The 21,613-nt window shown below is 35.5% G+C and overlaps 4 protein-coding genes and 1 non-coding gene across 5 annotated transcripts; 3 read left to right on the forward strand and 2 right to left on the reverse strand.

Annotated features, from left to right (window-relative positions):
- The first annotated feature begins 6,809 nt into the window (after positions 1-6,809).
- LOC113327968 (serine carboxypeptidase-like 13) lies at positions 6,810-11,354 on the forward strand. The gene is made up of 12 exons (XM_026575071.1): positions 6,810-6,964; positions 7,064-7,325; positions 7,416-7,538; positions 7,660-7,762; positions 7,858-7,895; positions 8,081-8,182; positions 8,557-8,660; positions 8,764-8,884; positions 9,244-9,362; positions 10,386-10,502; positions 11,052-11,097; positions 11,271-11,354. Exons 1-12 carry the CDS (start codon positions 6,810-6,812, stop codon positions 11,352-11,354), a joined length of 1,374 nt encoding a protein of 457 aa, XP_026430856.1.
- A 2,875-nt stretch (positions 11,355-14,229) lies between these two features.
- Positions 14,230-16,599, forward strand: LOC113327715 (ylmG homolog protein 2, chloroplastic-like). Its single transcript, XM_026574856.1, has 3 exons — positions 14,230-14,586; positions 15,502-15,701; positions 16,077-16,599. Exons 1-3 carry the CDS (start codon positions 14,290-14,292, stop codon positions 16,348-16,350), a joined length of 771 nt encoding a protein of 256 aa, XP_026430641.1. The 5' UTR covers positions 14,230-14,289; the 3' UTR covers positions 16,351-16,599.
- Positions 16,600-16,888: 289 nt separating this feature from the next.
- Positions 16,889-17,962, reverse strand: LOC113327969 (E3 ubiquitin-protein ligase ATL4-like). Its single transcript, XM_026575074.1, has one exon. It carries the CDS (start codon positions 17,960-17,962, stop codon positions 16,889-16,891), a length of 1,074 nt encoding a protein of 357 aa, XP_026430859.1.
- Positions 17,963-18,166: 204 nt separating this feature from the next.
- Positions 18,167-18,238, forward strand: TRNAK-UUU. The gene has a single exon. It is a non-coding gene; the product is annotated as a tRNA-Lys (tRNA).
- A 1,368-nt stretch (positions 18,239-19,606) lies between these two features.
- LOC113327970 (pentatricopeptide repeat-containing protein At1g11290, chloroplastic-like) lies at positions 19,607-21,432 on the reverse strand. The gene has a single exon (XM_026575075.1). The coding sequence runs from the start codon at positions 21,430-21,432 to the stop codon at positions 19,693-19,695; it is 1,740 nt and encodes a 579-aa protein (XP_026430860.1). The 3' UTR covers positions 19,607-19,692.
- Positions 21,433-21,613: the final 181 nt, after the last annotated feature.

Genomic DNA, 21,613 nt, shown 5'->3' on the forward strand with positions numbered 1-21,613 from the left:
TATTTTTTTCAAAATAAGTAGTAATAACCTTTTGATTATTATTGGTTTATACTCTTTTGCAAACAGTCAACGAGGGTAAACTGCACAGGAAATTTTCTTAATTTTGATATCTCAAATGGGAATTGTTCCAACGATCGCCGAGAATTTGAAGAGGTGAGCCAAAGTACATTTTGTGTTATTCAGACAACCCCTTTCTGCAAACAATTCTAATCAATTGCAAATAAACGACTAGCTAGGACTGAGATTCTAAGCACGAAAGTTACGTGCAAACTAGTAAAACTTACTACTGAAATATTTTTGGAAACGTTTATCGGAATCCTTTTTATCTGCTAACATGATCTTAGGACATTATTATGATTTCCCTTCATTTTTGTAGTTGGTCGCAGGAATAAACAGAAATCAAGTTACGGAGCCCCTTTGTCATAATGCACTTACTACTTCCCCAAACTCCAAAGAGATGGTGAAAAATAGAGGTCGAAGGTCTCTTGTTACAATCGGAGAAGGTTTACACGCGTCTGGTGCTAGTTGCCCACGGGTAACCTCTCCTTTTTTTTTTTTTCCCTTGCTCTCATTACCTGCATGAATCAATCATCCATTTTCTGATTTGTACCTATAAGCATAATATCATAACCATTGTAGATGTATACTTATGTACTATTGGAGCATTGGGCAAATGATGATCGTGTTCGAAAAGCACTCCATGTTAAAGAGGTCCGTACAGTTGTGCTACCAAAATTTGGTTTCTGTGGTAAAAAAATTCTACATTCTTAATTTCTTATGAAACTATGCTCACTATAATTTTGAGTTAGCAATGAGCAGGGAACAATCAAAAGATGGATGAGGTGCAACTATGACTTACCCTATACCGCGGAAGTAACAAATGCTATAGAATATCATCAGAACATTAGCATGAAAGGTTATAGATTTTTTATTTACAGGTAAATTACAAGTACCAAAAATATGTTTAAATTAGTATTCATTAACCTGGTGTCTGAATCAAATCAATATTCGAGTCAGATGTCAAAATGTTTGTTTTTAAAATATATCTTTTGATCTTCAAATTATAGTGGTGACCATGACATGATTGTTCCACATATATCTACGGAAGCATGGATACGAACACTCGCCAACTTGTCCATCACAGAGGAGTGGCGTCCGTAGTTCGTGGACGGGCAAGTTGCAGGATACGTGAATCTTGATGATAATTGATAAATAACTCAGTAAATGATTCAAAGAAATATTCAAGAAATTGTATTGTAACTTAAGAAATATTCGAACTTTTATGTTTTTGTAGATACACAAGGACATACTCCAATGGCTTAACATATGCGCCGGTTAAGGCAAGTAACATTGGCTCCACTCTCATGACTCATCTTCCTTGATTTTGTGTGTCATTTAGTTCTTGTTGGCAATGTGTTATCTGTTGTTAGTTCGAGATGTGCTAGCAGCCAACTTTTATGTACGACTTACAGTGCAACTCTCACGGTCGTAGTGATTTTAACATGGATAAATGAAGGGTTATTTGTGTTTTGGTAACTAATTTTTGCCCGACACCGTCTAATTATTCAAAAATTAAGGGATAGTACCTAGACCAATAATCGACTGACGAATTTTTCTTTATTTTACCTACAAAGAAGTGTGTCCAGCATTAAATATTATTATTGTTGTCTTTACAATCAGGGAAGTGGTCATACAGCTCCAGAGTACAGCCCAAAAGAATGTTACAACATGTTTGAACGGTGGTTCTCAAATACTCCATTGTGAAGGATTGGACATGCTCATATGCAGTTTAATAGCTAGCCATATCAAATACGCATCAGCAATTATCATGATCTCAATCATCATGCAGTTTACATGCTCACATGCAGACATACTCCATTATTCAATCATTCTTATTCCTTTTTCTGTGAAAGTTCTTCTATTTGTGACTCCCAAGCACCATTTGTTTAAGAATCCTATCGGGGCTTCAACCCAATAGGATTTTGGGGCTTAAAATGATTATGTAGCCAAAATGTGATATGGGGACCTAAGGTATATGAAAAAGTCAAAAGCACTCTTACCTAAATTTTACTATTCATCAAAGAAAAAAAGAATCCTAAATCTATAACATTCCCTTCTACTTCTCATTGACAAATCATGATGAAAATGATGATCACGATTTCATCATGATGAAGATGAAGATCATAAAAGAAACTAAATATATTATCTTCTCCTCATCCTTCTCTTCTCATTCATAAATCGTGATGAAAATGATGATCGTAATTTAATCATGATGAGGATGATGATCATAAAGAAATCCCAAAATTATAATCTTCTCATTCTCATTCTCCTTCTCATTCATAGACCATGATAAAGATGATGATAATAATTTCATCATGATGAAAATGATCGAATTTCGGGTAGAAATAAAATAGTTTCTGAAAGTGTTTACGGTCGGGAGTTCTTAGATTCTCAATCGTGAATCTAGATTAAGGATTTTTTTTCCCAACCGAAAAGAATTACGCCTAGTGTTTCCCAGCCTAAGCTATAATGATAATCACAAAAAAAAAGACAAAAAAAAAACAGAGGTTGAAAAATGGCTAGGTTTTCCCAGCCGCAATCGAACTTACGGCTTGATCGTCCCAGCCGTATCTAAGACTTGCGGCTGGGTTTTCCCAGCCGTAAATGGTTCTGATAATCAAAATATATAAAAGTCAGACGTATAGGTTTACGACAAGGTTTTCCTAACCGGGAGTACTTACGGCTAGGTTTTCCCAGCCATAAATTAAGTGTCGAGTTGCGGTTGAGATGCAATGTTATCCCAGCCCTATACAATACTTGTTCATCATTTGTCAGCCGAATAAGTGTCGATTGCGATTGGGAATTGATGTTTTACTAGCCGAAACCTCAAAAAACCCAGATTTTTAATGGATGTTTTCCGATTTGAATCAACAAAATCCTTTATATCTAAGGTTATCCTGAGTAATTTAAGGATATGCTTCACCATATTAGATGGTTGATTTTCAAAAAGTAAAAAAAAAATCTCAGAATCCTCCTACTCAATCAAACAAAAAAAAAAGAGAAAAAAAAATCGGTGAAAAAAAGTTTTTGATTTTCAAAAAATTAGTGCAATGATTAATCCTAATTCATATACTAATCATAATTAATTTAGCTAATCACCCTAATTACACTAATTCAATTGAGGGTATATTATGCATTAACAAAATGATAGGATATGCGGTTATTGGATTTACTATTTCATGACCCAATAAAGATCCAAACATCCAATAGGGTTGCAACTTCAATAATAGGATATTCTTGTTTAATTATGACTTGAAATGAAAGAGTTGTGACAATTATGGGTTTATGAGATGACAATTATGGGTTTTACGAATATTTCGGTCATTTTCATGATAGTCTACCCGAAGAAAAAGAAAGTGAACCATGAGTAAGAAAAAAGAAAAATGATTGCGTGGTATATCATAAGATTATAACTCATCATTTATTTATTTTTGGCTTTCTCCTAGAAAATAATTCAATACACCTAAATCTAATGCTTGAACTGAAAATTTTCAACCACTTTTACATGAGGACAAATCGAAAAGTGAGGCGGATAAAAATGGGAGGACCCATTTCCACTTTTACATGAGCTTTCTAGATGTACCGAGAATGTATTCCTTAAATTTACACCGAAACTCATAAATGGGAGGATCCATTTCCACTTTTATAATCTCAATGCTAGAGTCATATTAGATAACTGCCACACATTTTTTTCTCAGAAGAAATTTCGGTGGATAATTCGGTGAGTTTAGCACCCCTCTTTCTATTTCACAACCGCATGGAAACCAAACAGTTCGCCAACCATTAAGTGGTCTGATGGTTAGTATGCTCCCTCTCACAACGGAAGTAAGACTTCGAACCCCATAATTACCAGGAATAACTCCTTAAGGATGTACGAATTATGTACTCCAAAATTTAAATTCATCTTTTAACCACGACGACTCTTTGTTTTTAAAACTATTAACCATGAAAGTCATTGCAGTTTAATTTATAGACCATACCTATTCTCTTAAGCCGTAATGGTACAAATTTATAAACCATGATTATTTTTCATAATAATATTTAATATTGTTGATTTGATGAAAAATCCCCATAGTCCTAAATTAATACCTTGACGTTTTTAGAACATACTTTAAAAACTTTTATAAAAATGATTGCTTTCTTAAATTAAATTTTTTATTAGACCATTATTAAGTAAATTTACCATAATTAAATAAGATTAGTACTTTTACTTACTTGTTTCTATTTTGTTTTATTCACTAGGCTTTTAATCAAGTCATCCCTCAATTGGACGAGACTATCGAAGCGAAGTGTTGATCATTTTGCCTATTCGAAAATCCATTTTCTCATAAGATATTTGAATTACTGACTCGAAAATGTACAAATCTGCTGACCTGCGACATTCATGGCCCAGAGTTCCATAGTTTTCCTACATTAAAATGGAATTTATATTCGTGGACAAAGGTGTGGTTTCTACGATTTCGCTGTAATTTATCCCACACTCATTTTTTTCTCCCAATCAATAAAAATATATTACTACTAACGAATTTCGAACTCAGGACGATCATTAATATCATCATTAATATAAAAATATATTGCCAACATGATCTTCTTGGACGAGCCTGTGGGCACTGGATTCTCATATTATTCACAGTCCTCACATGATCAATCAAAAATGTGTGACATTCTATCAGCTAGAAACACTTATGAATTTCTTCTAAAGGTGGGAATTTAATATTTGACAAGTAACTTTCCGGAAAAAATGATTAATAAATTTCATGACTTGATTTGCAGTGGTTGATTCAAAATCCAAAATCCCAGTCTAACCCACTTTACATTTCTGGTGATTCATATTCTGGCGTTATAATCTCAATTATTGTGCATGATTTGATTAGATGTAATAATATTTTCTCACTATACAGTTATTGAAAGGTTCTTGCGGTAATATGTGAAGCCCCGATATTGGTACGAGGGTACGGATACGTTACCGATTTTTAAGTTCCATGCTGTATAAGTGGTAATATTCTTATACAATGTCATATCACTATGGGAAAAACAGTGATCAACAACTCCCGAAAAGAGTTTTCGTACGTCTACGACGACGTTTATCGATAGGTTGCATAGGAGGTCGTAGAAAGTCCTCAAATCTTTACAACACTTCAGTTAGAGTCGTAAACATAGTTTTCGTTTAGTTTTGTACGATGTTTGCTTCAGTTGTGAATGTCTTTCGAAATTTCCTCTTAATGCCTAACACAACTCATATCTGGGTTGTGAAAATAACTCCTACACTACACTTGTTGGGGTTGTAGAAAATTTGTTGACAACTATGGTCAGAGTTGTATGTTAATTCTTTGGCAACTTTTGGTTCTGTTGTAAGTCAATTTTTTGACAACTATGGTTTGGGTTGTTTGTCATTTCTTTGATGACTTTTTCTAGCAGTTGTGGTTATTTTTCATTTAGAAGAAAAATATTAATTGGTCACAACATTCAAAATATACCAGCATTTATTCAAATGTAAACCATCAAAATGTGATAGCATTCAAACACTTTAACCAGTCTAAGATCTCAACAATTATTGAATCTTAAGATTTTATATAAACAAGAGTAAACTCTGATAGTAACACCATTCTTGGTTCTGCTACATCTATTATAATTGCTTTTGAAAATTCGGTAAACTGCTATACAAAGACCTAAGTTTGTTTATTATCTAAAGTTAATTGAGTCTCAACATACAGAATATGCGGTATCCCTTCGCGCTTTTCCAGCCTCTTTCTCACTAGGAATCTTTCGTTAGTTGTGTGTCATGAAAATTTATATGTTCTTTGTGGGTCATTTTCTGTTCGTATTATTATTTCAGGCCAAGTGACTAAGGGAGGGTTACGAACAAAATGTATTCCAAGCGAATGTATGTAAATTAAGCTAGCAATTGGAATTATGTTTTCAACACGTGATTATAAAGCTAAGATCTTCAGCCCTTTGAATTTCATATTATGTTGTTGAGGGATCTTTCCCGTTTCTTGAAAGACCCTGCTGTTGTGTTCTAGCCTAGTTGTAGCTCATGAAAATAAGGTTCCAAATTCTCTTATTAGGAACTTGGGACCATCAAACCCAATACCCCGGTGTATCCAAAAAGAAAGAAGACAAAGGATATTATTAGGAGGAGCCAAAAATAAATGCAACCGAATACGATGGAGCCAAACTTGTTTAGAAAAGGGGCATAATGTCACATATGTCAGTCATGTTAAGTTGAAAATTCAGATAACTAAGCTTTTATTTGAATTTGTGCAGCACGAAAACTTCAAAGTATCCAACGTAATTTTAATTCTACTGTTTTTAAAGGTCTGCGTATGATTTTTAATATGCTCTTTGCAAGAAAAAAATTCTGTTAATATGGGAATTTGGATTATTAACCACAGTATGTACTAGAGTTAACCTTTGACCAATCAGGATTCTAGTAATAAAGATGACTATAAACAATTTTAAAACAGTGGAAGTACCGATTAATGCCCTAGTGATTTGTGTACATATATATTAAGTTAGATATTCCGTATATCCAAGTTATAAAGATGGAATTCTAAAATCTTAGATGAAGAAAAAATATTAGGTTTTCATAAATTTCTATTTTTTATTCTAATTTTCTCTTAATCTATTTCCGGTAACTAGATTCGTTAAATTAATTTCAATGATTCTCATGCATCATAAATAAGGGTAAATATGTGAAAACCCACCTTGCAATAGAAATTCCACCTCTCTAATTTGGACTTGAAACAATGACGACTAGTACTCCTATCCGAGTGTCTGTCATTTTCTTATCGTTCCATCTGTTGTGCATGAGTCAGGATTCAGAAGCAGTCTCAAGCGGTAAGCTGGTCACTTATCTACCTGGATTAGCAGTACAACCACTTCCTTTCCATCTCGAAACTGGGTTTGTATTATTACTTCATCACAAATTAAACAGAATATCATGTGTGATGATAAGCGACGATTATTCATTAGACGGTCGTGTTGGTTGATGATGATGCAGGTATATTGGTGTTGGCAGCAGAAGTAGTAAATCCTCAACACAGGACGATGTCGACGGTTTTAATCAACTTTTTTACTACTTTGTCAAGTCGGAGAGAAATCCTAAAGAAGATCCTCTTGTTTTATGGCTCACTGGTGGTCCTCGTTGCTCGGAGTTCAGTGCGTTAGCTATCGAAATTGGTCCTATTTACATTGACAAGGTAGTGCAATACAACAATGGTAGTATACCTACGTTGTCATTAAATCCGAACTCATGGACTAAGGTATATTCCTCCAAGTAAGAATGGATCAATGGTAACCCATAACTCTCTACTACCCCCAAACACATAATTTGATTCATGAGTAATTTTCAGATTGCCAACATAATCTTCTTGGATGAACCTGTGGGCACTGGATTCTCACATTCAAAGTCCTCGCATGAATCGACAATCGGAGATCTCGAATCAGCTGAAAATACTTATGAGTTTCTTATAAAGGTAGGATTTTCTAAAAGATACTCCCTCGGATTCAGGAAACCTGAAAGTATCACCTTTTCTAAAACGGAAGTAGTCCATATAGTGTTTAACAAATCTGATAATTCACTTCTTTACGTGGCAGTGGTTGACTCAAAATCCTGAATTCCGATCCAACCCACTTTACATTTCCGGTGATTCATACTCAGGCATAATAGTCCCAATTATAGTTCAAGATCTGATCAGAGGTGATAATTATTTTACTACTATCATGTCTCCTATAAATGATAATTTCTTGGTAATATTTATAATTAATAACCTTAATATTTTTATAAGATTGCAGATATCGACAATGCAAAGTACCCTTTTCTAAACTTTAAGGTTTGTCATATTTTATTTTCATCGGAAAATTAAGATAGTGAACAAGTTTTGAGTTTTGACCCTAGATCGTAGTTATTATCATTATAACAGTTTTACCAATTGTTGTTACCGGAGAGGCTCGTAGGTAAACAAAAATGCGTGTCATTCTAATATTTGAAGGCAGCTCATGTTGTTCCCTCAACTAGGGTTATACGTTGGGAAATCCGGTTACTGACGCTCGAATGGAAGAAAATGCAAAAGTACAATTTGCGTATAACTTGGGTTTCATATCTTATGAACTCTACCAGGTAATAAATCTCAGTGCTTAAAATCATTGTTTTGGCACTTTTTTTTCCTTCTTTAAATAATCTTCTAACTTGTGAATAATTTATCCTTTCGCAAACTAAGTACAGTCAATGAGGCTAAATTGTCAAGGAAATTTTCTGGATTTTGATCTTTCGAACGGGAATTGTTCAAACGACCGCCAAGTATATTACAATGTGAGTTTAAGTTGTTTTACAATACAATATTTTTTGGAATAATTCTAATAGCTCTGCGGATCCCAGACAAAATGGGTCTTTTATTTTTATAATTCTACCTATCACATTTTACGAGCGGAAGAGGTAGTATAAGTTAACTTTAATAATCTTATAATGTTAATAATTTGATGACCCTTTTAAAGTTAATCTCAGGAATAAATCAAAATCAAGTCATGGAACCACTTTGTAATAACAGCCTCATTACTATCCCACAACTTAACTGGATGACAAACTATAGAAGGAGAAGGTCTCTTGTTAAAATTGATGAACGTTTCTTCACAAGAAAACATCTTCTTCCTTATGGTTGCTCTCGGGTACGTTGTCAGATTTTCTACTTTGTGTAACTATAGAGTGTTTTGGACTGGAATTTACTTACATTGTTATGTATTCGAAAAAAAAAATTATGGTTCAGTGTTGTTTGAGTATTGGGCAAACAATGATGTGGTTCAAAAAGCACTCCATGTTAGGAAGGTATGTACACGTTTTGAGTAAATTGATTTTGATTCTTAAATTATACTACCTCCGTTCCACTATTAGTTGACCTACTTTATAACTAAATTTAATTATAAAGTAGGTCAACTAATAATGGGAAGAAAGGAGTATTAATTATTCTTAACGATTTCTAAAAACAAGTGTCGTAGGTGTGAGATAATGTGAGTAACGCTATGAGTGAATCCTCCCTTTGTTAACTATTATTAGAAATAAAAAAATATTTACACAATTATGTTCCTCAATCAGTTTCTCATCATTGAAGTAAAAAATATTTACCTTAAAAATATTTCTAACATACATATTCTTTTTAATCACCAACGAGTTAGCTTTGAACACAGGGAACGATTAAAAAATGGGTTAGGTGCAACAGTGATTTACAATATAAGATGGAAGTTACAAGCAGTATAGAATACTACCAGAACATAAGCTCCAGAGGTTACAGATATCTCATCTACAGGTGAGGACTTATCTGTGTATTGTTTTGTCTTTTCTCTATATAGAGTCATATGGGTTTTTATTACTCTGTTGAGGATGTAATGTTGCAATAATTATGAATCAGTCATGGGCATTAATTTGATGGGGAATTCCGTGGTTAGACCCGGGATAGAAAGTTAAATGAAAGTTGAAATCAATTAGTCCCAGGCTTATGCCACATGCCTAAGTAGGTTCTACTGGAACACTTTTAAACTACAAAGATAGTTCCTTTTTTGTGTTTTTTTTACTGAACGTATTTTTTTTTATTGAACAAAGATAGTTCCTTAGTCCCACGTAAAAATATCAAAAAACTCTTAACAACTTGTGGATAAAAAACCACGGGAAAGCTACCCTCTCACATTATTAAAATTATGAAGCCCGAAAGTGGCCCCCTATTAATCCCGGTCCCAGTAAACATGTGAGAAGACGGTTTTTCCTTAGTTTTTCTTCAGCAGTTCTTATAAAACTACTATAAAAATATTCGTCCAAAGTAAATTTTAATATGGATATGAAACTCTGCTAAAGTTGAAATCTATAGTCCCAAGCTTATGCCACATGTCTAAACTGGGTTCACTGGAGAATTCTTAAATTATATTGGAATACATACTACTTTACAGAGAAATAAATTAAAAGAACTGGTTGAAGTTGTTTGTTTGGAAATTTCCCTTAAATTAAAAAAACTGGTTGAAGTTGTTTGTTTGGAAATTTCCCTAAAAGATAATTATAAGCATTTATCTCTATCGGAGAAATAGGAATGTTATGCTCATTAGTGAATGTGCTAAAGAGATGAAATTCGATCAAAATATGCCTTTTTGATTAGAGGTTGAATCAATCTTTAGGAGAAGAATTCATCCAGAAACTAGGATGCCAGATTTCTCTCGGAATTTTCTCTGATGGATGTAGTATCGTTGTTCATTCTCTTTTGTTATATTTCACTTAATGTTCTAGCATGTAGTTTGATTAGTCTTACTTTAATATCACAATGTTTCTTATCCAAAAATTGCAGTGGTGACCATGACATGATGGTTCCACATATATCGACGAAAGCATGGATAAGGTCACTTACCAACTTGACCATAGCAGAGGATTGGCGTCTATGGAACGTGAAGGAACAAGTTGCAGGGTATGTTAAATTATTAAACCAAATTGTGATAAGTTAAACAGGGTCTAATGAACAAGATTCTACTGGGTCTACGAAGATTACATTTCCCACTAAAGAAGCAACCCTTCAATCATAATTTTTTTTTTAATCCCGTAGAATTTGATAATCCTTATAACTTTGCATATTCCCCAATTTTTACTTTTCTTTTTGTCCCCACTTACAAACTTGTAGACTTCCTGGTACAACTATGGAGTGTTTTACTTACTCACTTCCTAAAAAGTAATTAATATGTGAGATAATTAGAAAATTACCTAATATATTTTTATTTTATTGGCCATTGCTTGATATAATATAATGCCTGAGTCGGATATAAATATCAACATGTAACCCACACAAATTGATTCTGGAATTTATTCCTTTGACACATACTACTTACAAATTTGACATTTATTGGATGTTAATTCTATTATATAACACTTTTTTATGTAATAATGATAATAAGTACAAAGTTCTCTTATATTTAAATTAATGGATATGTTTAATCATGGCTTGATTTATCTTGTTTTTTAGGTACACAGTGACCTTTTCTAATGGCTTAACATATGCTACTGTTAAGGCAAGTAGACCTTACTACATAATTCTAGCTAGTTAACATACGAAAATTTTACCGAAATATTCATCTTGATAAATAGTATTGTTACAAATAGCATGACATAAAAACTGCTAGAATAAATAATTACTATATATAACATGTCTTAAATAGTATTTCTTTGTTGTTATTGTATTTAGGGAGGTGGTCATACAGCTCCAGAGTACAAACCAGAAGAATGTTATGGCATGTTTGAGAGGTGGATTTCAAATACTCTGTTGTGAAGAAGCACTATTCAATAGTTCAGTCTCCCTGGCAAACACACAAAACCAACAACCATTTTAGGAAAATAAGATGTCAAGTTTTTTGTTTTTTTTCCCTGAGTAATATTGGATTCAAATAATATGTTGTCATGGAAAAATCATGATATGTAAGAACATGAAACAGTAGAAACAGTAGTATTGCATAATGAGATGAACATGTCATTGTTTATACAAAGAAGATAGCATCCATATTGTGAGCTAATGTAAGAATAACATTATGAGCGGATCCTCTCTCCTTATTGTATATCTATTTAAAAAATTACTAGATAACAATGGTATAATTTTATTTTATTTTTGAATCTTGTCAAATTATGACCAACTAATTAGATACAAGTTGCGCTTGACTCAAATACATCTGAACTAAATTGTATGCAAAATCAGATCATTTGTTATTTATACCAGGCAAACACCGATCCAATAATCCAGATCCTACATACCAAAATAAACAAAAGTATAATTTAGGCTACTTTTTATTATTGGAAGAATGGTCAATGAAATTGTACAAAATCAAAGATGTATGTTGGTTTTTAAGTGTCTTGGAGTTTTTTGTTAAAATTAGCTTTTCACCGTTTTCAAGTTTGTTACATAATTCCCAAAAGGTTCGTCATTTTTAAGTGTCTTGGAGTTTTTGGTTGACGAAGAATTGATCTTCTAGGCTTCTACAACATTTTTCATGTTCGTCGAGTCGGCTCATGATAGTAATACAGCTTCCAGGTTCGTCGAGCTAGTTCAGGATCGTTATACTGCTTTTAAGATCATCGTATCATTTACCCTCCCCACCAAGGAGATGTGATTTAGAGACAAATAAGACTTTTCATAGATGAGATAACTGCCACCTAGTATTTAATTGGATGGAAATGAAAAAAAAAATACTTTAGAAAAGTTTTAAAAGACGGGAGTACTTTTATCTAATATATTTTATAACGAGGATATTTTATCAAAATCCCCTTATAGGTTTTGATTTTTCTTCAATAACATGTTTTATTTGTGTAATGAGTTGATTTGGTTCCATATTAACCAAATAATAAGTATATCAGTAAATATTTTCATTAATATGAAATTTAAGTCCATTAAGTACATATAGCTCAATTAGTGATTCGTACATTCATCGGACTCCCTATATACTAGGAACGGGGGTTGCTATTACAAGGGTTCGACAAGTTATTCTGGAACGAAGCTGCGAAAATGTAGTTAAAACAATAAATGAAAAAAATCCTAGTGTTCACTGGTTTAACCAGGATATAATTCTAGATATTAAAAATAAAATAGGTCGTTAAGTCCGCTAATAGACTAAGTAATATTGTAGCACACTCTTTAGCCGATCTCCACCCCTATGAGCAGTTGAAACGGACTTCATCAACATAGTGGCTCTAATTTTCCAGATCCCACTCTATATCGAATTATTGCTAGTGCCTTGCAGTATCTCACCTTTACCCGTCCAGATATTTCATACGCGGTAATAAAATCTGCCAGTACATGCATGCATTTACTGACGAATATTGGCTTGCTGTCAAACACAACCTTCACTATTTGAAGCATAATGTAGACTTTGGGATTAGCATTTCTAAATTAAGTTCTGTTTTCTCCATCAGTACCTTTACTGATGCTGACTGGGCTGGATGTTTAGATGACCGACGTTTTACAAGTGGTTATTGCATCTCTCTTGGACCAAATACCATTTCTTGGTGCGCTCGTAAACAACATATTGTCTCTCGCTCCATCACTGAAGCCTAATAGCTGGTCTTGCTATCACAACGACTGAAATTATTTAGATTCAATGTCTTCTTCATGAATTGGGAATCAAGCAAACAACTCCTCCAGTGTCGTGGTGTTATAATGTTACCACGACATATCATAGAGAAAATCCGGTTTTTCATTCACGAACGAAACACGTCGAAATTGACAACCACTTTGTCCGTGAATGGGTCGCTTCTCAAAAACTCAATGTTTGTTTCATATCCACTCATGATCAAACAACAGATATCTTAACAAAGGGTCTCCCTGCACTCAGATTTGAAAAGTCAAGGAACAAGTTGACCATTCACGCTAACCCGCTCAACTTGAGGGAGCGTATTGAAGCATCAACGAAATCAAATTAGTTAACCCATATTCATATACCAGCAAACTAGCCGTTCGGGTATATATTCGCTTTCAATATTAATACCATGTTTAGATAGGCTGAGGATATATTTTAGATAGGCTGGAGATATATATTCTAATTGTTAGGAATTATTCTCAGTTAATATTAAATGATATCCTCCCCTTAAGTATCTATAAATATAATCAAATAATTTGATTTCTTTGCAAGACAGGTTGAATTGTTTAGTATGTAATGACGTTGTTTTTGTTTTTGAAGTATAATTTCAGATTTCTTTGCAAGACAACAACCACCTAACTAATTCAGATCTGATTCAATATGTTTGTTATTTAAGTTAGATCTGACTTAACTGATTCAAAAATATGTGAGTGAGTGGCTTGGTCCAATATGTCAGGTTATATGACTCAAACAGATCCGAGTTAAGGATTAGATTTGAACCGGGTATCGAGTCACCTCTGATATAATGTTAAACTGTTGGCTATTTGTGGTGGATGACTATTTACTATTATAAGACAATTTTGAACTACTACAGGACCAAACATGGTCAATGACATTGAGCAAGATCAATGGTGCATTTTATTATGTGACAAAAATATGGTTACCCCATAACCGCTGGCTAAACTCAAAATAGTGACATCCCATTATATTCACTCAATCCCCAAAAAACCCTTAGGATCCTCTAATATTCCCCTTTATTATCCCCAACATTATCCTCCCATTTCAACCTCAACTTTACCAAGCACCAAACAGTCCAACCAACCCAGACAACAACTCCACAGTCCACACCCACACAGAAAAATGGGTAATCAAGATCATGACCATCAACATTCAGATGAAATCATCAAGATTACTGATGAGAAACCAAATTTGATATCAAATTGTCTACTTTCTTCAGCATTTCTTCATACACCATTCCAGCCATTCTCATCCTCCCCTCACCACCCTAGAAAACCCAATAATCCTCTCCAAAATTTCCAAGCTTCTTTAATCTCAAAAGGTAATGAGTTTCTGAGGAATTTGGAAACCATTGCTGCTGGAAATCCAGTGGTGCAGAAGCTCTTCTCTTTCTCTAACAATATCAATGATTTCTGTCAGGTAATTTTGGTCAAAGTGTTATCTTTTTTGTTTTTGATTTGTTTATGTGTGGATATGAATTTTGGGTCATGATAATGTTAGGAACAGAACCCATGTCTTGGAATTTTTTCTTGTGGACTGAATTTTGCTGAATTTGGAATGTTTGACATTATTGGATAATTGGATTTTTTGAGCTGTACTTATAATTTCAAAATGTGGGATGGTTAGAATGTTATTTTACAGAGAGAATTTGAAGAATGGTTAGGGGTGGTGGTGGTGGTGGTGAGGAAGATTACATTGATGTGGTGGGGGTGCTTATCTTCAAACCATACCTCGTAGACGTGGTCGAATGCTATCCCCAATTTTACCAACTGTACTGGTCTGTGTTATGAACAAGTAACTGGCCTAGAGTTAGTAGTGTTGTGCTTCACACCCCATTGAATCGGAATATGGATTTGTTCTTCTAAGAGAAAACGTAGATGCTACCATCACATTGGTGCAGTTGGGGTTGACTACAGTATTGAACTGGTTAAATCACCTCTAATAGGGTGGTGGGATTTTGTTTCAACAAACTCGGATAGTTAAACTTGTGTCCGTGTGTTAGCATAACTGGAATTGCAGAATTCTGTTACTCTCCTTGGTTATCTACTGTAACTTGGACTTGGATAAAAAATATGGTAATATCGCAATATGTGTTGCTTTGTATAGATGACTCTTAAGATCTTAATTCCCATTGTACAACCAGAATGTAGTTTTTGCACCACCAAATAGGTACTTTGCTTAAGTCATGATTGAGATAGTGTCAGGGTCATTTTTTTGTTGCTGATGAGTTTCATGCTTGTGCCTGCACATATATGCTATTTCAAACCTTTTGGCTCTTTGCCTTGGTCTTTATGCATCAAATTATGCTCAAGGCACTGCATCTTTGTGTTTCAGATGCGTCGCAGAGAATTCATATTGTCAAACTCGTTATCCAAACACAACTTTGCTGCAGTTTTACCAGGAGATTCAGTAGCAGGTCTTGTGGCAGCTAATGGTGTCTTGAACTTCTTGAACATTTACAATACAATCTTGGTTGTCAGGCTCGTTTTGACCTGGTTCCCTAACTCTCCTCCTGCCATCACTAACCCACTCAGGTATGTTACTCCGTAAACACTACCACAAAATCCACAACTTTGGACTTTTCAGGTCTTAGGGACATCCTAGTTGCTCAACTGCTGAACTTGCTTAAGATAGATTAGGGAGCATTTTAAGATTCTCGGAAACATATACATTCTTAATATATTTACATATAGTTCATATGGCTGGCTTTATAACTAGGTGTCGTGTTGATAGTATCACTGCTCAATGCATTATAAGCATGAAATCCATGATGGACACTTCTGAAAGGTTGTGCTTTAGCATAGAAATATTTGGCATTTAGGATACACTACATTAGTAGAGTTCACTTTGAATGCAGGTTCGACATAATGAATGGGGTTGTGCTTCTGACATAGTTATTATTGTTTCAGCACTATATGTGATCCTTACTTGAACATATTCCGTGGAGTAGTTCCACCACTTGGAGGATTAGATCTCTCTCCAATATTAGCATTCCTCGTTCTAAATGCATTAACAAGCGCTGCAACTGCACTTCCTGCTGAACTTCCAACCACAAACGAAACAACAGCAACATCAAGACAAGACCTCTCATCATCTCATTCACAGTTTTCAAATCTCACTTCAACACAGAAGAAATGGTTAAAGAGGGTTTGCGGAAACAAATCAAAAACAAGTCCTGCTTGAACTCGGAAGTTTTGTACTGGTATGTATGAGTTTCTTTCATGAATGTTGATTCTTTTGGATGCAACTGTCCTAACTCAGAAAAATGTAACACTTGTCGGCGTAAATTGAAACAAACAAATCAAATGCAGCTTCATATTTTCTATCTTTTTCATTGTAACAAGTATTTCCATATTATACTACGTAATATACTGTCTGAATCAAAATGTTACATGAATCAGATCATTCAGATGGAATCTATAATCTGAGAAATTCGAGTCCAACATATTATTATGTTTGAATATTCAGGTGCATCCCACAATTGTATATCAGACCCTACAAGTAAATCTCATCCGTTCATCAATCCTAACTCCACCACTATCAGAAACTACAGCTCATCATGTTGACTGTACACTGATCCACACCGTTGATTCATGAATCATATTGACTTTTCCTATTTCTTAACCTACTTCCGTGGTATGTTATCACCTACTCCTGCCACTCTGGCTATAACTATTATCTACTGACAATTATACCCCTGACTGTTATCTAAAATTACCGATTATGCCCTCGAGAGAAAACCAAAGAATCCAGAAATTTCTTCCCCGAATCGATTTCCCTCCAAATCCCAAACCCTTCGACCACCGCCGCCGCCGCCTTCATCCATTCCACCACCACTCCTCAGTCCATTTCCGCCATGAAACCTATCAGAAAACTGCAAAGAATAAGACAGAGATCTAGCATAAGACGCAGATTCATCAGATTCAGCTCGAACTGGATTCTCAATTACAATCTCCGCCGCTTCCTCAACATCACCACCACCAGCGCCACCAACAGAAACTGAAACTTCATCAGATTGAGCTCGATTCTCATTAATCCTTTCCAACTCGACGAAAACCTCAGCATCGAAATCCTGAACCCAATACTCAAACGATCCAAGCGAGTAAGACCGATTCTGCAAATCACTTGCAGTAGCAGAGAAACTTCCAATCTCGATTCTACTACTCCGACTCACACTTCCAATCTCAATCCTGAAACTCCTCGAAGACGACGAAATCATCTTCAATTCTCCATCATCATCATCTTCACCGTCAACTGAAAGTTTCACAACAGATCTGCAAATCGGACAATTGTAATTCGACAGCAAAATCCACTGATCAATACAATCAGAATGAAATACATGACAACAACTCGGAAGCAACCTCAATTGATCTTGTTTCTCAAATCTCGAAATACAAATCGCACAATCAAGCGTCGCCGTCGCCGTAGCTGTTTCGGATGAAGAAATTGAAGAAGAAGATTGACGAGTTCCTTTGATTGATTCAAATCTGAAAGTAGGTAGAGAATTTATAAGCTCCTGATTGTGTTGATCTGATTGGGGATTAGGTGTTGGTGAGATCTGGTTGTTAAATAGAAACCTGAGCGAGTGAGTACGGATTTGCGGTGATGGTGAGTGAATGATCTGTGGTTGTGGCGATGGTGGTGGTAGTGATGATAATGATGATGGTGGTGATGTTGTCGTGGCGGTGGTGGTGTCGGAAAAGTGACGGCGGATTATGTGACGAAGGAGTTTGATGGTGATGATGATTAGAACGATGATGATAACGCTGAGTAATACTGCTATGCTGCTGTTCATTTTCAATGATGAGATTAAAAAGTTAGGGATTTGGGAATTTGATTTTCTGAGGAAGAAGAAGGAACAGAAGAGATGATTCTTTTTGGGGTTTGAGATTTTGGAGGGACTTTTTATATGGTATTTGAAATTTGAAATTAAAATTTCCAAACCAAATTTTATAGCTTCTCCTATTTTATGGATCTTTTCTTGAAGTGGGCACCCAAAGCCGACTTAGCTCAGTGGTAGAGCGCGTGACTTTTAATCCCGTGGTCAAGGGTTCGATCCCCTTAGTCGGCGTTATCTTTTTTTTTTCTCTTTTTTTTAAACATTTTGTACTCCTCCTGTTTCATATTTGCCTTTGAGAAAGTTGAGAAGCATTAAAAAAGAAAAATTATCATTCATTCATTGTAGAGCTCGTATAAACAAGTGTTGACAAATAAATATCTATTGAAATTGTTAGTTGTTGTTAATATACTGAACATTGATTCTGCAATCTACCGGTTTTTATTATCTGCCAGAATGATTGTTGTTTTGAGTTTTCGATGATCCAAATCCTCCAGATACTCTGATTTGATCTGTGTTTGAGTTGTAGTAGCGTCTTCTGTTTATGCCCGAGGCGAAGTAAATATTACATGGTTTGATCTTCATCCTCAGTCAGTTCTGAATGTCATACATGCGCTGTCTTTCTTTTTGCAACAGGTTACAATTAACTTCAGTCAGACAATAACGAGCTCAGCGCGCAGTCCACTTGTTTCTGCATTATATATGCCAGAATGAGTAGCTTTGAACTTTCAATAACCGAATCCATGCCAGATACTATGATGTGATCTGTGTTGAGTTGCAGTAGTTGTTCTGTTCATGCCCGAATTAAAGTAAACTTTTTTTTCTCCAGCCAGTTCATCCTCGCACTGTCCTTTGCGGCTTAAACCCACTTCAGAAGATGGTCCAAAACGAGTATCTGGTTCTATCTGACAGAGCTTGTAGGAGTTCTGGTTAACTTCTGTCAGATGGTAACGAGCTTAGTTTCGCGTGTTCATGAGGGGAAATTAGAGAGGCTACAGGTTCTACCTGACACCAATTGTAAATTTGTAAGGTGTTCTGGTGAAATTTCGTCAGATGGTAACGAGCTTAGCGAAGTCCAGTTATATTTCCTTCTTATAAAGGATTTGACGATCTGAGGGGAATGCATATTTCTACTGAACTATGCCCAGCAATCTTCTACAAATCTTTATCCTGGGTTCTGAATCTGGCAGCTTTTTTGGGAGTACCAGCTTGTGCAGAGATTTTAGACAACAACACATGATACAGATGACTAAGAGCTTAGCACGGTACTTTCTTTACTCGGGCGTGCCAGCTGCACTAGAATTAAATCTGATCACAATATGATACTTCTGCCACTGCCCAATCACCTGCACAGAGAGCAGCTATAATTTCAGCTAGATAGCTGACAAACCCGAACCACCAGCAACTGTAATTTCAAAATCTCCAGAACTTGTTCTCCCAATGAAACCATATCCTGCAGCTCCAGGATTACCTCGAGAAACATTTCCAAAACCTCTTTGGTCTATTTCTCATGTTCTCATCAGTTGAGCAAATACCAGTTACCAACTTAAAAACACTACAAGCAATGGTACGCTAGACTTCCATAATTTTTTATCCCAAGGAATGACAGGATATTGAGTTCTTACCCTACTAGCAGCAACAGCAACAGAAAATTCTCCAGCTTAGCGCAGTCCACTTGTTTAGCTTTCTCATGAAGGATGTGAATGTGATTCTGAGGGGAATGTATGAGATCTTAGATAAAATTCTACTGAACTAAGGCCAGGAGTCTTCTTCAAAGCTCTATCCTTCATTAAGGTTCTGAATCTGGCAGCTTTCTCCGGAGTACCAGCTTGCGCGTAAATCTTAGACATAAGCACATAATACGTCTCATTCTTCAGGTCTAATTTATTTAAACGTTCTGCAACGCGCTCAGCCATCTCAACATTCTCGTAGATACTACAAGCACTTAACAGAGATCCCCAGACACCTGCATCAGGTTCAACTAGCATTTTCTCGATGAATTCGTATGCTTCTGCTAAAAGACCAGCTCGAGATAGAAGGTCTACCATACAGGCACAATGCTCTACACTAGGAACAATGGAGTAATCCTTTTTCATGCTCATGTAATATTTTTTTCCTTCTTCAACCAAACCGGAATGTTTACAAGCCGTTAAAACAGCAATGAATGTAAAACTATTTGGTTTCACCTTCTCTTCTAACATCCTTGAGAACATGTCAAGAGCATCATTTCCATGTCCATTAACTGCACAAGCATAAATCATTGCCGTCCATGAAACCACTGTTCTCTCCGGTAACCTGTCAAAAACCTCTTGAGCCAAATCTATACTTCCGCATTTAGCATACATATCAATTAGAGCGTTTGTGATTGACAAACTGTTTTCAAGTCTTTTACGAGTAACGAGATGACGAACCCATTCTCCATTGTTAAAATCTCCTGACTGAGCACAAGCTGAAATCACACTAACCAGAGTAATGTAATCGAAATCCACATTCTGAGATAGCATTCTTCGAAATAACTGAATAGCATCAGAACCCAATTTGTTCTGTTCGTACGCAGCTATCATTGCATTCCATGAAACCGTGTCTCGAACAACCATCCCATCAAACAAAATCCTGGCCCTGTTAACATTCTCATTGTTGCCATCAACTCTACATTTACCATACATAGAGATCAACGCATTAATAAATGAAATATCCAAATCAACACCCAGCTTAATTCCAGTCCCATGGATCGTCTCACCCAAATTCAATAAGTTCAATACAGCACAAGCAGGGAGAACACTCACAAGCGTAACCTTGTTCGGCTGAATCCTCGAAGCCACCATCCTCTGAAAACCATTCAACCCTTCTATAAACAACCCATTCTGTACATACCCTGCAATCAAAGAAGTCCAAGTAACTACATCCTTCTCAACAATCTCACCAAAAACCAGCTCCGAACTCGACATCTCTCCGTTCCTAGAGTACATTGCAACCAAAGAACTCTGAACAAAATCATTCATATCGAATCCGTGTTTAATCACATTGCAATGCACTTCTTTCCCTTGTCTCAAACCCGATATAACCCCACAAGACCGTATAACAAAAGGAAAAGTATAATGATCTGGTAAGAACCCATTCTCATGCATTTTCTTGTAAACAACTATAGCTTCTTTACAAGGACCTTTATCACTATAACCTCTAATCAAAGTATTCCAAATGAAAACATCCCTATCTCCAAGAGGAATTTCATCGAACATGTTACGAGCGTAAAACATGTTTTCTGATAAATTACATGCTAATGTGATTAGTTTAGTCACTAAGACTAGATTCTTTGATGACCCAGTTGTTAGAATTCTTCCGTGGATTTGTTTTAAGGTTTTCAGAGATGAACATGATTTGAAAAGGTAGTTGTAAGGATGCTGGTGGGAGTTCATAAGCAAGGGCATGGAATAAAAGTGTTTTGAATCGAAATATGTAGTCTCAGTTTCGATTCGGTTCCGGATAAACTGAACCCCGACCCATAAACATCTCCCCCCTTCTGGGTAAGCCTGGCAATATCTGTTTCCGAGTATTCGAGGAATCGAGATCCTATAGGATTTTATCTGTTTTATCGGATATCATCGGATA

The sequence above is a fragment of the Papaver somniferum genome, unplaced genomic scaffold (genome assembly GCF_003573695.1).
Source record: "Papaver somniferum cultivar HN1 unplaced genomic scaffold, ASM357369v1 unplaced-scaffold_107, whole genome shotgun sequence".
Taxonomy (NCBI): Eukaryota; Viridiplantae; Streptophyta; class Magnoliopsida; order Ranunculales; family Papaveraceae; genus Papaver; species Papaver somniferum.